Raw genomic sequence first — 16590 nt, 5'->3', positions numbered from 1 at the left:
AAGGTGCTCTCTGCAGCAGCCAGCAGAGGGATTGATGTGATAGAGAACATTGGCTATTTTAAGCCATATTTATCCCGTGACTATGGATCTCAGTATGTATGACTTGTTTATATACAACACAATACCAGTAATTTTAAGTTGGTACAGCATATGCAGTGATGGAACTGAGAGAGTGATGTGGTCACAGTAATTGAAGGAAGAGGCGGCAGTTAAGACAGTTCCAGTTTTAATTAGAAGCCATGCAACAAATTAATACAGAATTACCGAAACACTTCCATTATCTTTCTACACACATGGCTATGCCCATCCCTCCTCCTATACACAAAGCAGCAACCCCCCGTTTTCCACCTGTTCGTTCCAGGGCATGCACAAGCGTAACAAGGATCCGACAACCAGATGCTCCAAGAGGATGGCCAAGGGCAACAGCCCCACCTTCAACGTTCACCTGCCACAAAAATTAAGTGTCCCTGTTAAATATAAAGTATAACATAGAACAAGGCAGACAAAGGGGCAAAAAGGGAAATTACAACAGTGTCAGACTGTGAAGATGCCTCAATGAAATTCTAACCAGTCTTCACTGGAGAGATTATCTCTAATGTTTTTTAAACATTGCAGCCAGTTTTTTCTGGAATGCTGCTCATCAGCACAGCTTTTAAAGAGAATTCAGACAGTATTTCAGCTTTAGTAACTTTCCTCACCCTAACTGGTCCTCTTTCTGACTTTTATCTCTAATGTTTTAGAGATAAAGCCAGAAAAAGGACCAGAGGCTACAACGCTGGGAGTTGAGAGAGGTAAAGTGTGTATTTGCAAGGGGAGTGACCCCCAGATTCTGCAAAACAACACAGGTACCTTCACTACAGCAATGGCTGGTAGCCAATAGGTTTTTCGTGGAGCAACTAGGAGGGGCATGGAGGTGTGCCCAAGTTCTGATGCAATTGAGATGCATCATTGTAGTTCAAGGACGCGTTCCTGGCAGGCCTCAAGGTGTCCAAGGACCGATAAAGGCCTGGATAGGTGTGTCTGGCCCCTAGGCCTGAGTTTCCCCACTCCTGCACTGGAGGAAGGAGGCGGCTTTTGTAAATTCCTCAGTCCCTCAACAGAACACCCACCAAACCTGTGTACACTTGCTTCCAGTAGGAGGGAATTGTAGTCCAAAACATCTGGAGGGCCCAAGTTTGGGGGTGCCTGGGTTAGATGATTCCAGTATTGAGCTTTCAGGACATACCTTTTCCGGGTTGAGTTTTAGCTCTTTTGTTACAGCACAACCTATAGCAGCAAAGGCTTCATTGATTTCATACAAGTCCACTTGATCCACTGTCCAACCTGCTTTTTCCAGCTGCAAAAGGGCAAACAAGTACCGTAATTAAAATCAAGGCTTCAAGCCATTAGCAGCAAAGCTGGTCAGGTTTTAGAAGCGGAATATAACTAACTAGATTCCAGACATTAGGAAAATAGGGTAATGCTATGGCCAATTGGTTATTTACTTTAAAAATACTGTTTGAAGCCTTCTCATTAACGTGGAAGATGTAAAATTGTACACATAGGCTGATTAAATAGCATGAGTCTCTCAGAAACTGTGCCAATGTCTTAGATTCATAGAAACTAAAGGAGTGCATTGCTTGGAAAAACAGTAATTTAGCATCAACTGAAGATTGCCCAAAATCAGGGCTTTTTTTCAGCTGGAACTTGCCGGAACTTGGTTCCGGCACCTCAGTTGGGCGCTATTGCCATTATAGGAAAACAAGGGTGAGTTCATGGTGAGTTCCAGCACCTCTTTTTCTAGAAAAAATGGCATTGCAAAAAAAGTTTCAACAATTATCGTATTTTTCTGTATATAGGACTAGGTTTTTCCCCTAAAAATGTCAAAAATTAGCAGGCATCTTATACACAGATACATCTCCCCCCCATTTTCTTAAATCTGAGTCCTCCAAAACAGCAGGCATATTATACATGGGGGCATCTTATAGACTGAAAAATTCGGGAGGAAGCAGAGTGTCTGTTTAATACAAGATTTGTTACTCAGGACTAACCAGCTATTCTGAAAAGGTTCACCCTGTTCCAATATATAACTTACAGCTTTCTTTATGGCTGCAACAGGCGCAATCCCCATGACAGAAGGATCTACACCAGCTTGGGCCCAAGATACAATCCGTGCCAAAGGAGCAAGACCTCGTTTAAGGGCTTCAGCTTTCTTCATGAGAATTACAGCTGCAGCACCATCATTTAGACCTTGGGGGGGAGGGAGAGAGAGAGAGAGGGGGGGAAACGGCTTGAGACTCAAAACATGCCATTGAAAGCGTTCTCCGGGTAGAGTAGAACCTGAAAGTAGATAAAACTACTACAGTAGAAATCTTTTGCCCTCTGTCCTTCAGTTCTCCTGTTTAGGATTCAAAACATTCCAGCTTATCCCTCCATCCCAGTTTTCCATTCTCACCACACACACACACAGCCCCAGTCCATCAGCATCCTGTGACCGCTGAGCATGGTAATTCCTCAATGGGAAGTTTTGAGGGTTCTCCCCTTGTAGATTTCCCCTAAAGATTTATACATTTCTTCGTACTTCCACAAAGGTGGGGGTTCCCAGCTTGGTGCTGCTGCATTGGCTACATAAACAACACCACTTTGAGATCAGGTTAAATATATACAAGAAGGGCCTGCAAGAAAATGTCACAGAATTCCGGACACTCCCACCTCATTCCTACATGGCTTCCATTTCTCCCACCATCTGTCATCAGCATTCCATGCCCACTGAGCGTGCTCAGTCCATACCGAGTTTCCCCCTTTGAGGGTTGTTCATGAGGGACAGAAACACACCTTTCAACTTTGGAGGACAACACAACATTTTAAAAGAGGCTTCTGGGATTCTGCATGGCAAACTATATTTTGCAAACAGTACTTCGTACTGGTCTTTAAGGCTGGATCTAGGCACATCAAAGAAGCGTTTCAGTTTAGAGCGTTGTAAATTTAAACAGGGAAAACAGAGAAAAATGGGGCTGCACGTCGCCATCTGGTGGCACAATATTACATCGCACATACAACGCATATGAATTGCTTTTTCTTTACCAGTCTAGCCTCTCTACTGAGGAAAGGCCTAACAACCCCCACCCTCACCACACTGCAATGCCCCAACTGTGGTTGGAGAAAATACATGCCTTTCCCCTGCCCCAGGAATTCCCAATTGTATCTATCTGAAGTTAAATAAAACTTGCTTGAAGCAGATGCATTTAAAGCATTATATTTAAATGCCATCTATTATGATCCTTAATTACCCGCCCTTCACCCTCAGGTCCTGGGACGGGTCACAAAATTAAAACACAATATTAAAAATGGTTTATAAAATCTTAAACAAACCTGAGGCATTTGCTGCAGTCACGGTTCCTGTTCCATCGGTTATAAAAAAAGGCCTGAGCTTTGCCATCGTTTCCAACCTGCTACCAGGGCGAGGATGCTCATCTGCTTTCACTTCCACCGGCCCTGCAAGACAGCAAGTATTTCAGAAAGAACTGTCTACGTAGAAGTCAAAATGGAACCTAAGATCTCTGTACCCTATCCAAATGGAAATTCCTCTTCCTGTCCCCAACCCATACCCCATCCTGTCCTCTCCCATTCACTTCTATGGAAGCAGTCGCTCTGTGCTTGCAGAGCCAGCCCTCCACTTCTCTCCAATGGGGAGACACACTCACACAACTCATAGCAACTCTGTGTTCCCACTGAAGAATGCCTAGGGCTCTGGTCTACTTCCAATATGTACAAAGGTACGCAACAACATTACTGAAAGGTACAACATGAAACCTTCCGCTTCTGAGGTTCCACCTCTCTTTTTGTTGTTGTTTAGTTGTTTAGTCGTGTCCGACTCTTCGTGACCCCATGGACCATAGCACGCCAGGCACTCCTGTCTTCCACTGCCTCCCGCAGTTTGGTCAAACTCTTGTTTGTAGCTTCAAAAACACTGTCCAGCCATCTTGTCCTCTGTCGTCCCCTTCTCCTTGTGCCCTCCATCTTTCCCAACATCAGGGTCTTTTCCAGGATGTCTTCTCTTCTCATGAGGTGGCCAAAGTATTGGAGCCTCAGCTTCACAATCTGTCCTTCCAGTGAGCACTCAGAGTTGATTTCCTTAAGAATGGATAGGTTTGATCTTCTTGCAGTCCATGGGGCTCTCAAGAGTCTCCTCCAGCACCATAATTCAAGAGCATCAATTCTTCGGCAATCAGCCTTCTTTATGGTCCAGCTCTCACTTCCACCTCTCTTTTTACTTACTATTAAATGAATTAGACTTTAAGACAAAGTTTCAGAAGGTCAGGAAACGTTGGCTCAGAACCGTTTCAAACAGGAGACCTCTGACAGCAGTGAAATGGTTACCACCCATCATTTCAGCTTTACTAATCACAGTGACAGTGAACTGCCAACAGTGAACTGTGAACTGCCAACCACAGTGAACTGCCAACCTAGCAGTTCGAAAGCACGTCAAAATGCAAGTAGATAAATAGGAACCGCTACAGCGGGAAGGTAAATGGCGTTTCCATGTGCTGCTCTGGTTTGCCAGAAGCGGCTTTGTCATGCTGGCCACATGACCTGGAAGCTATACGCCGGCTCCCTCGGCCAATAATGCGAGATGAGCGCGCAACCCCAGAGTCGGTCACGACTGGACCTAATGGTCAGGGGTCTCTTTACCTTTACCTAATCACAGTGACAATGTAAATTACTAATCTTGTGGGCAAGACCCCGCCCACCTGAGTTAGATTATTATCCCTGATAACAAAGGAAGAACTGAAGCACAGAAACAGATACAGACCATGATAACTAGTCATACGCCCTGTACCCAGAACAGTTGCTGCTATGAATGCATACTCACCTTTCCTAGAAGGCACAGGGACAGGAACAATCTCTTTATCAAAATAGCCAGCCTTCTGGGCATTTTCAGCCTTGTTCTGTGACTGTACAGCCAGTTGATCTTGCTCCTCTCGACTAACCTGCCATTGCTTGGCAACATTTTCAGCTGAAACCAGGAGTTGGGGAGTATATACTCATTATCAAGATGCAGCAAGAGTCACACATTGCCATATGCACAGCATAGCTTTAATTGCATCAAAAGTTCAGTAATGAATTATGGGAACATGCTGCCTCCAACCTTCAGTGCTTACTCACTCATGACACGATCAAATCTATTTTGTTGGAAAGGTGTGGCTGTTGCATAAATAAAGGTTTAAAGCTATTGGTGAAGGAAATGCGATAGCTGAAATGGTTCATCTGATATTTAATAAATAAAAATAATATCCAATATTGAACCATAATCTTCCCCCACCCACTTGACAATGCCATTTGGAAGAATCATGTGGCTTACCAGTTATACCCATGTGGTAGTGGTAGAAGGCATCTGTCAAACCATCCAAGATCAGAGTGTCCTGCAAGGAGGCTTCCCCCATCTTCACCCCATTGCGCATATGAATGACATGAGGCGCCTGCAAGCAAATCATTTTGACACCTTTAGAATTCTAAGAATGACGTTGTTTGGAGGTGGGTGGAAATAAAGTCTCTCCTGGCCAGTCCCTCGTCATGTCACAGCTCTTCTGCTTTCGGTAAACAAATGGGGTCTATGGAAAGGGCTGCAGTACATGGCTTGCTTATGGAAGATACAACCCCACTTGAAAAAATCACGTAGGAGGTGACAGGGTATACTTCTTCCAGAGCCCTTGGAGAGCTGATGATGATCTGAGTAGGCCATACGTGGGCAAATGGTCAATCCAGAGACATACAAGGTATGCTCAGTTGACTAGAAAAGGATCCTACCTGTTCTGGATAGGGTTGCACCACTGGTGATGTCAGGACTTGGGGGGGGGGGGAGGAATGAACAGGAAGGCTCCTAACACAGCAAGGCTGTGATTTGAAGTGAAACGATTGATATCTAAAGAGGGAGCCCCCATTAAGTCAATTAAGTCCAGAGTCTAACTTTACTTAACTGAACCATTGAATTACACACACACACACACACACACACACACACTGCCGCCCCATGGCTACAGCTTGGGGATGTTGTTAGACCCAGCCTTGTTTCAGTCATAATGATTCCACCATGCAACTAATGGCTATTCGGAACTGATCCAAATCTTTCTGCCCTGAGAATTGTTCCAAACCACTAACCTGCAAAAACCAACTAAGTCTGAGGGCCTGAGCGCCCTTTTACAAACAGCAAAAGCCTCACCTTGCTCATGCTTTCCATGCCTCCAGCCACTACAATACTGGAATCTCCCACCATGATGGACTGAGCGCCTAAGCACACGGCTTTCAGGCCTGAACCACATATCATCTGGCAGCTCCAAGCAGGTATCTCATATGGAATCCCAGCGGCGATACTGGCTTGTCGGGCAGGATTCTGACCAGCACCTGCAGAAATAGAAAGAATTCATCAGCATGCAGAGACAACCAGGCTCAATTGCTCTCATTCCTTCCCCCTGTCCAGCTTTTGCCCCTCCCCATTCCTTTCCATATGAAAAGGCAAAAAAGACACAGAAACACCATTTGGCTACAATATTCTCAAGCATCCTGTTTTGTTTTTAAGTGGATAGCTGGCTCTTGCTTGCAGAACCAGACACTGCTTTCCAAAAGCTACACTTAACTCTGCATTTCAACACCTGCCTTTGTGTTGCTCAAGTCACCTCTACTCTGGATCTTCTGGTGTCAAGGGTGTTTTCTGCTCTTCCCGGACACCTCATTTGGGGCTTCTGTGCCTTCAGGATAAATTACAACATTCCTATGAGCTGGGCTTCATTTAGGTTTGAACTCCCACGTTCCACTGTCACAACTTCTGCACTCTGTCTTCATGTTCCTTTTCTGGGCACCTTCCAGGAGTCAAAATAAAACCTCCTTGCTTCCTGACCACTTTTCACCCTTGCACAACAGTTCTGCCAATTAGAAAGAAGGTCCCTGATTTCCCATGATAAGTTCTAGTCAGTGAAGTGCTGCAACCCGAATCCCGCAACTTCAACCCCTAGGTAATTTTCGTTATGAGGGCACCCTATGTCACCTCAGCCCTTCCCCAAAGGAATTTCTCTGCAGGCAACTGTCTACTGGAGGACGCTTAACCATGGAATACCATCTCAGGTTAGCTTGGACGGGGCTCAGCAAGTGAGGGATTAGGAAGAGGAAAGTATGAACTGGGGTTAGGGACTGACAAGGTATCAGGGAGAGCATAGGTAGTGAATGGGATTATTGTGGACTGGAAACTCAGGAGTGGGCAAGGGGCATTTTTATAAGATGCACTGGCAGAATGAGGGAGGGTGGGGAACTTCAGGCCGAAGGGCAAAATACAACCTTTCAGAGCTCTTTATCTGGCTCTTGGGGTGGAGGGTAGAGAGGGACGTATGAGTGTGGAGAAAGTAGCCTACTGTGCAAATTCACCTCAGTGGCTCCATCGACTGTTCCCTCTGCCCTTTCCCCCTCTCCATTGGCATTCAGTCCCTGGAAGGTTGCCCAGAAGGGACTGCTGCCCTTAGTCTGAAGAAGGCTCCCCACCCCTTGGTTACCATATAGGGATGTGCTGTGACAGGCATTTAAACTCTAGATCAGGCATCCCCAAACTGCGGCCCTCCAGATGTTTTGGCCTACATCTCCCATGATTCCTAGCTAAGAGGACCAGTGGTCAGGGATGATGGGAACTGTAGTCCAAAACATCTGGAGGGCCGAAGTTTGGAGTGGGGATGCCTGCTCTAGATGTTGACCTTTCAAGGTACGGTAAGGGAAACTCTTCCTACTAAGCAATTATTCCTTAGAGGACAACTGTTCCCTTATAAACCAACTTCTCATGAGTTACGATGCAACCTGAGGTAGGGTTATTTTGGAATTCCCTTCTGAGATTTAAATTAAATGAGTTAGAGTAAATGAGGATGTTTGCTACCATTTGCTCACAAATAAAATCCAAGTATTTGCGCTCGGGAAATTTGATATAACGGCATTGGGATCAATAAAACTGTTAAGTAGGGTTGCAATCCAGCAAATGGTAGTAGCTTGAATACCCTTGGTGCTGCTGGTGAGAGAGCTGTGGCTTATCTATGAAGCTTCTTCTCTGGCCGTGTGGCCCACCACATGTTTTGACTGATGTGGCACATGGAGAGTCCTATATGTTGTGGTAGAGAGGGGCAGGTGACAGGACCAGAGAAGGAGCAGTCACAGTTGCTTCATCTCTGGCTGCCAGGGGCAATGAAAAGTTACAAGACAACTTGTTGAAAGCTGGCAACCCTACTTACACAGGGGAAGAGAAGGTGAGCTGTACAGTAGATGAAGATAAAAAAATATGACTCTTAGTATAAATGCATATCTTGTCTAAGTATTACAAAAGCCCTAGCGAAGAGGGCAAAACAGATTCCAGACCAGCACCTGAGAAAACAGGTTCACTTAAGACATACCTGCAGCCAAGACTTGTCCAAATATGACCTCAGATACTTCTTTAGGTTCAATTTTTGCCCTCTTCAAGGTTTCCTTAATGGCTACGGAAGCCAGCTCATGGGCATGCAAAGTAGACAAGGCACCATTGAAGGATCCTAGATAAAATGCAAGTTAAGTTGTTATACTACAGGCAGGCCTTTTTCAACCACAAAGTAAGTACCGGTACTTTAGGAAAAAGTGTGTGAATCCAAGTCCAGTAAGGCATATGTCAATGAAGTAATATGCAATGAAGTAAGTGGGGTGTTGCATAACTGGAATTGTACATAAGACTCAAATTATGTTTCCTAGTAAATTTTTGTGCATAAGTGAAACATAATCTTGTCCATGCTGACTTTAAAATTGGTCTCACTAATTTAAATGAGACTTACTCCCAATAAGGATTTATGTTGGTGGGAGCAGACTTATTGTTGGGGGGCAGAACGTCAGTGATTTAAGTATTTTTATTGTTTTAGTTGATCACGGAGGGGGGGCAGTAGCTGATCTCCCACCCCAATCCCTTGATTACGCTCATGATTGAGCATTATGCAATTAAAGGCTTCCTTTGATTTGTTTTATATTTTGCTGTCTTTCAGTTTCAGTCATTCATGCTCAAAATCATCTAAATTTAGGGTGGGAAAGCACTCTCTTCTCAACGCAACATACCCCATAACACACACACTGCCTGTGCCGCTCTTCACACTTGCTTTGTGCAAAATGGGTTTTAAAAATGTATTCATTGTCAAACAGGAAACTCTGGCGTGAAGCCAAAAAAAAAAAGAACTCTGCACATGTTCAGAGATAATCGAGCTGCATTTTTGAGATCAGTGAGTTGCCAACCCTGGATCCCCCTCTCCAAGGACATTGTCACATGACCCAAGAGCCACATCCTTTTACCGAGGGCTGGATTTAGGTTTGATGAGCTACTTAAGGTAATGGGGCCCTTTATATGTCCAGCTGTCCTGTGTCAACAACAAATTGTCGCTTTTTTGTGTTGAATATATGTACAGTATGGTAATTTATGGACCTAATATAGGTATCTAAAGCCATTTGCACATGCAGAATGTAAGCACTTTATATATAGCAATGAGCAAACCAGTGATATTTTAGGGAGCAGGCTAGCAAGCGGGGCCCATTACTTACATCATGGGAGCCTACACAACACAAAACACTGTTGCTGTATGTAGGTTTTATTTAATTTGGTTTTTTATCTTATATTTTGGAAATGTACATCCAGGTTGTTTTTTTCTTTAATTTTTTAGGGGCCCCCAAGAGAGTGGGACCCTAAGCTATAGCTTTAGCTTATAGGTAAATCCGGCACTGCTTCTACCTTGCAGCCCATCTCTTTGCAGAGGACTGGCTAAAGAGCAGCGTTAGGTTCTGTTAATCTAATGAGAGAACAGAAGCGGGCCAAGCTTTCATGGTTCTACACGCCGCAGGCCAATCGGAGGTAGAGAGCGATTCGTCAGCGCCTCTCACGAAGCAATCACAGGGCTGCTCCACCCGGTGGCTCTACAGTTCCTACCCAATCACTGGGCGAGGCGGAGCCTGAAGTGACCACGTTAATATTTACCACTGGCTCTACACCACAAGTACGGCATTCCACGAAATTTAGAAACTCCGAAATGAACATTAGGTTGCCAGTTCTATTGAACTCAACGCGGCTGGCTGGCTTCCGAGTTGACATGTTTGCACGGTTAGGTTTGGGCGATCTCGGGGAAAGTGCTCTAAAAGCTTGCAGCCCTCATGAAAACAGACAAGAGTTTAGTCAAAATTTACAAGACGCCCACCTTTAATATAGTTGAAATCACAAAAATATTATTTAACTTTTGATGAGGGCCAACCAGCACGTTGATTTGGGATGACGTCTAATGAATCAAAACGGCAGCTCATCTTCAGATTCTCGCGCTCTTCGTCCTCTCTTAAAACCACGAAGGGCTGGCCAATCTAAATTGCCCCCATCCTTCCTTCAGTTCTGCAGTTCCCCTTCCACGAGAAATGGGCTACAGCTCAACTGGAGGGGCACTAAAATGATACTGGACAGGCCCTGCAATGGGCGAAGTAGCGACGCCCGAGCGATTGCTTCGCTTTCCAACCGCGATCAGAAAGATCAGATCAGATCAGAAGAATCTTCATTTGCATCAGCCATTAGCCATAACAATAAAATAAAATAAAATGGACTGTAGAGGCAAAAACTTAATTATACAAAATACATTTTGGAAGTTTACATCAATGATGAAGATCAGAAAGGAAGCGGAGCGTCTCCAATGGGTGAAATACCCCCCCCAAAGCCGCCAAAGCCGGCCTTGCGCGCCCTCCCGACTCACCGACCGGCGTCCTGACAGCAGCCACGAGCACAACGCCTTCCCCGCTTGCATCCATGCTGCCTTCAGCCAGGTCCCGTTTCGGCCGCTGGTCCTGTTGCACCTTACGCCTGGCCCTTAAGCCGCCTCGCGCCGCCCGAAAATCCCTCGCGCGTTCTCATTGGCTGCGCGGGACTACTCCCACCCCCTCAAGCGCCTTCGTCACGGAGGGCTCGGCTGAGCGTGTCGTCACGTGACAGGCGGGAGGAGGGATGGGTCTGAGAAGAAGGGAGGCTGCGTTTTCGCTTCCAGAGAGGCTTCGAAGGTGGAAGTGCCCAAAAGATGGAGGATGCAAGTGTGCGGGAAGCTTCACTGAGGAATTGCAAAATTGTCCAGTAGCACCTTAGAGACCAACTAATTTTGTTGATTTGTGTAATGTGCACGTTTGTATTTTCTTTTGCAGATGGGGTGGAGGGGCTAAAACAAAACATGCCACAAGCAAGTTGTTAGGAGCCTGGCAGGGTGTCAACAGGTGAAGCTTTCCTTGTAATTTTATTTCTGTACAGTACTGGAAAAGGCACAACCAGATGCATTTCTGCCTCTGTAAGGGAACAAGAGCACTGTTCTCCCCCAGTGCTGACCCCGAATCATGCATAGATAGGACCCATGTTTTAAGAGTTGTAAACCAGTTGTCATAAATTGATCCTCAGCTGGCAACCCTAACCCAACAGGCATGGTAATTTCAGATTGGGCTAGGGCAGGCATCCCCAAACTTCGGCCCTCCAGATGTTTTGGACTACAGTTCCCATCATCCCTGACCACTGGTCCTGTTAGCTAGGGATCATGGGAGTTGCAGGTCAAAACATCTGGAGGGCCGCAGTTTGGGGGTGCCTGGGCTAGGGTCAAAAGAGAAGATTTGCGGCAACTAAGGTTCAGGTGGCCTTGCATGGATAAAAAGCTGTTAATCTGAAGAATATTTGTTGTAATTATTTATTGTTACTTGTTTAAAACATAACAACTAATGTATAAAAAGTTATAGGCACAAGTCAAACAGCCAGCTGCTTCTTTTTCCAGGGAGCATCCTTCCTTAAGCCTTAGACACCTTAACATTAAATCAGACATGAAATTTAGAACTCTAGAAAGTAAAGTCTCAACCAGGACCTAGAAGAGCCATTCCCACTCTTAACTTTTCCTTTCATATTGTTTGTTAATACCTAAACCATCAGTCAATTTGCTTTAAAATGCAGACTCATTCTTAACATTATTATTATTATCGTTAAATTTATTAGCCAGTCTTCACCCTAAGGTCCTATGACAGGTTGCAACAATTAAAACTACAGTTTACAACACTTAAAAAGCTTACAGTTAAAAAACGCAATAGCAAAAAAATTGTGTTGGTCCTGAAAATATATTTTTCAGGGGTCCTAGACCAGGGTAAAGATCACCAAAAACATTGGACAGTGAAGATTTTTTTTTCCGCTTTGCTGAAAGTCATTGTGCAAGATAATGATCTTCCCATTAATTTATTCCTTGTTGATCTGATTTGCCAATAGAAGTTCCCATATGAGCATGCAAACTAGTGTGCCCTAAACTCAGCACATAAACATAGCTTGGCTCTGGAACCTGTTTTCAGTGCCAGGATTCAACCCTAGAACATATGATGCAATACTAAAGAGTATCCAACCAGATAAATATCATGAATTACTACATAGTATGTAATAAAACTATATTAAATTCTGTCTTATAAAATATCTGATCAATCACATGTATGACAAATCACATTGAGCTCCATTGTGAACTGCTAGTCCATTTGTGGTAGTAAACCACTAAGTTACAGTGAATAACCGTGCCTTCTCCCTTTTTCTTCTGTTACCAGGTAGGTAAATACTGCATCCCAACTTTCCTCTTATCTCCCAAAATTTTCCATTTCATGACATGGAACCTTTTCTGGTTTTTCCATTTCTGCAAAGCTGGGCCTTGTAAGACTCTGCCTCATAAATCCTATTTGATAACTCTCCACTTATTCACCCCAATCTCTGCAATGGTAATTGACCATATTGTCCAGGCACTGTATATTGTCCAGGCCTTGCTTGTGTACAGCATTATTCCATAGTGGTGTTTCAAGCTTCAAAACTGTATTATTACCTGTAAATCATTTTATATTGGCATGAAGCCATCCCTAAACTTTTAGTCGTTTTAAGAGAAATATTACAATTATAACAAGCAGCAAGCATACCAATATTGGTCTATGTTAAATTCCCAAATGACGTAAGGTTATCAAAGCCAATAGAAGTGCATATGTGGACATAATAATCTCCAGGAAAGAATCAATGAATACTATTTTTTTTATTCTGCTAATTAGTCCTTCAGTGAACATGTGTGCAAGAGATGTTTGTGTAAATGTGTGTGCTAATGCACTAGCAAATCTGGTGGTACTATCATTTGGCCTGTTGCTGTAAGTAGATGGGGGGATCTATAAGCAAGGAAATGCCTACTATCCAAGGCCTCTGACAGGAGAGCATCCTTGTCCCAATGGGCTATAGTTCATTGATGATATGTTCTAGCTAGCAGATGTAGGTGACAAATGGTACTCTGTCACTTTCTCTTCTGTTTTTCAAAGGAGACTTCCTATTCTTGAGTACAGTGGTACCTCTGGTTAATTCGTTCTGGGGGTCTGTTCTTAACCTGAAACTGTTCTTAACCTGAAGCACCACTTTAGCTAATGGGGCCTCCTGCTGCCGCCACACCGCCGGAGCACGATTTCTCATCCTGAAGCAAAGTTCTTAACCTGAGGTACTATTTCTGGGTTAGCGGAGTATGTAACCTGAAGCATTTGTAACCTGAAGCGTTTGTAACCCGAGGTACCACTGTATTCACATGTTACAGATGCTGATAAACAACAGTAAAGCAGCGCAGGCTTATAGTGGCCATACCACCTTGTCTTTCCTTTGTGAAATTCAGTTTGTTGAGTAAGTAGGCGAAAGGCAAACTTCTGTTTCTCTAGCTGTCCCCTATGTGCAATATGGGAATAATAATAATTGATCCTACAGCAATAGTGTAAAATTACTGATATTCTATGTGAAGTACTCTGAATATTCTAAAGTACTGTATAAAACAAAAAGATATAATACAGTTTGTTTGCAATGAAGTTGTTCTCTTCCCCTCCCTCTAATCTCCTTGTGCACTCCCTCAAATCTGCTCTTCAGGATTGGGGGAACCCCTAAAACAGATTGGAGGCTGGATGGTAGGAGGAGAGGGAGGTACAAGGGCACAAGTGGAAGTCCACATGAATTGAACAAGTTTGCTGGATACCACCCTATGTCATCACTGCAAATGATGGTCAAATGTCACATCAAGGTGAACTGCTAGAGTAATCAAATAATAGAGAGTTTAGAAAAGTTGGTAAATCAGCAACTATGAAAGTTAAGAGGTTCTTCTGAAGGTGAATGCCAGCAAAAAATTGAAGCCAAGAATCTACCACTCTTGGCACACTAAATAACCATTAACAAATAGTTGCAGGGGGCTATGTGTGGATATCAGAGTTCATTTCGTAATGCCTTTTTGTCAAAACGATCCTGTGTTATTTCAGTAAAAACCGCTGACGTCTGAGGAGATACTCAAAAGTGTATTCAGGATAGTAATCATGATGAGGTTTTATTTTTCTCCTCCTACTTTTTAAAAACACCCCACTACCACCAATATATACATTACTAGCACATTGAACCTAGCATTGCTTGGGAATTCTAATGCACTAAAAATCAGTGCAGAAGTCAGAAGTGTTAATGATTCTTATGTATCACAAACAATTCTGCAACAGTTTAGAAAACTGAAATACGTCAACTTATTAGAACAGTTCTGACAACAAATTCTGCATCAACTTAAAACAATTAGTGAATAAAATATGGCTCTAGATTGGAGTATTTCCCCATTTGATTTCACGATTAAACAGTGTGTACTTATATTTGGTGGGACAACTACTACTGCAGCTTTCCAGTCTAGTAGATGTGGTCCCACCGATAAAGCTGAATTTCACAGTCCAGACCACCTGAAGGGAGCTCATAGACTACCAGTGGCTCACAGAACACCATCTGAGAACCTGTGACACATTCTCCAAGATGATTGGATTGAATTATAATCCCCTTCACAGTAGTTACTCCTGTAACTACGTATTTACACTGGGGCATTGTTTCTTGTGAGTTCCCACCCACTATGTCAAGACTATTCCAGTCTCCAATGCTTTAGGGCCATTCCGTGAAAAATGAGCCTGATTAGAAAAAAATTATTTTTAAAATATACTTATTTTACTTATAGTTTCATTAACTAAACATATTAAAGTTCAATATTCCAAAGGAAAAAAGAATTTGAAATTATTTTTTTCATGAGAAATCTGAGCTTGAAGTTTCAGTATCATTTTTCTGATTGTGTAGCTTAATTTTGTTCATTTAGGTTGGCATTATTTTTTAAAGATAAACAAAAATTGTGGTTGTCATTGTTGGTATATTATTAAAGTGAAGAACTTTTTCTACACATTGGACTTGAAAATTTTTAAATAGGTAAGTTATTTCTATTTTATTTTTATTATTGAATGGGATGCTGTTTCAGTGTCCCACCCGTGACAGCAAAAGGTACAAAAGTTTATTTTGTGATAAAACTAATTTATAGGTTATGTTTGTTTTATTGTGGGAGTATGTATTAGAGTATAACACACCTATCAGTAATAAAAATGCAGTTAATTAATGTAAACACCATGAAATTTTAATAATTCTTTTTCTGTCCCACCCGTGACAGTTTTCAACTTGTTTTACTGTTGTAGCTTGAGTTAGTGATTTCAGCAAGTGATTTCAGCTCTCTGCAGACAGGAGACAGATTCCTCATGTAACAATTCTTTATTCTGGCAAACAAGACTGAGGGACTGAGGAGAGGGGAACTAGCTAGAAAGGGATACATTTTGGAGGGAACAATCTCAAGCAATCACAAAGCTGCCTTTTGGTGGAAACCAATAAGACTAAGGAGCCAAATGCAGCTGCTTGAATGAATCAATAGTAGCTGTTCCTTCTGGAACATAAAGGCAGTTACCGTTACTTTACCCTAGTACGAATACATACAGTAATACAGATAATATAACCTTTGAATCAATACACAAAATGGGAAAGACTACATCTGCAGAACGTATGAGAAAGCTGCGTGAAAAACTAAAACAAGATAAAAACAAATGTGAAAGCTTCAAAGAAAAGGAGAGGGTCAGAGATAAGAAGAGGCGAGAAAAGTTGGTAAAGAATTTGTCTGCAAAATCACTTATGGAATACAGACGGAAAGAAACTGAGCGCAAAAGAAAGTACAGACAAAAGATAAAAGAAAAAAATCTAGGCCAATTGGCGACACTACTATTCCAGAGATTGGGTCATTTAAATGCCCACAATCTCTTGGAAAGGCTGTTACCAAAGTTAAAAGAGTGTTGCCATTAAGTCCACGGAAAAGAATAAAGAATAGCCATGTTACGAAAGCTTGTGTATGAGAGTTCACCTCAAGCGCCAAAACCACTACAGTGGTACCTCGGGTTACGAACGCGATCCGTTCCGGGTCGCAGTTCGTAACCCGAAAAGGGCCCAAACCGCCTTTTGCGCATGCGCGCGCGGCAAAATACTTCCCGGTTTGCGAAGTTCACAACCCGAGGTACGACTGTATATGATAAAAGCCCTAAACAGAACACCAAAAGTTCTATTATTTCACAAGATAATATCTCAAAGGTCCATGAGTTTTATAATTCAGATGATATTAGCAGGCAGGCATCAGGATTTAAGGATGTCAAATCTATTAAAGATCCGACAAGTGGAAAAAGAATCAAAATCCAAAAGCGGCATATGAATATGAC

At 43.0% G+C, this 16590-nt stretch overlaps 1 protein-coding gene across 1 annotated transcript; it reads right to left on the bottom strand.

Moving 5' to 3' along the window:
- Positions 1 to 209: 209 nt before the first annotated feature.
- ACAT2 (acetyl-CoA acetyltransferase 2) lies at positions 210 to 11195 on the bottom strand. The gene is made up of 9 exons (XM_035108617.3): positions 10743 to 11195; positions 8400 to 8534; positions 6200 to 6381; positions 5342 to 5459; positions 4853 to 4996; positions 3352 to 3474; positions 2075 to 2229; positions 1226 to 1336; positions 210 to 445 (listed from the first exon to the last, which is right to left on the bottom strand). The coding sequence occupies exons 1-9, from the start codon at positions 10795 to 10797 to the stop codon at positions 278 to 280; spliced, it is 1191 nt and encodes a 396-aa protein (XP_034964508.1). The 5' UTR covers positions 10798 to 11195; the 3' UTR covers positions 210 to 277.
- Positions 11196 to 16590: the final 5395 nt, after the last annotated feature.

The sequence above is a fragment of the Zootoca vivipara genome, chromosome 3 (assembly GCF_965207765.1).
Source record: "Zootoca vivipara chromosome 3, rZooViv2.hap1.1, whole genome shotgun sequence".
In the NCBI taxonomy this organism is placed as follows: domain Eukaryota; kingdom Metazoa; phylum Chordata; class Lepidosauria; order Squamata; family Lacertidae; genus Zootoca; species Zootoca vivipara.
The sequence above is the reverse complement of the archived record's forward strand: the minus strand, read 5'-3'. Positions and strand labels throughout refer to the sequence as shown.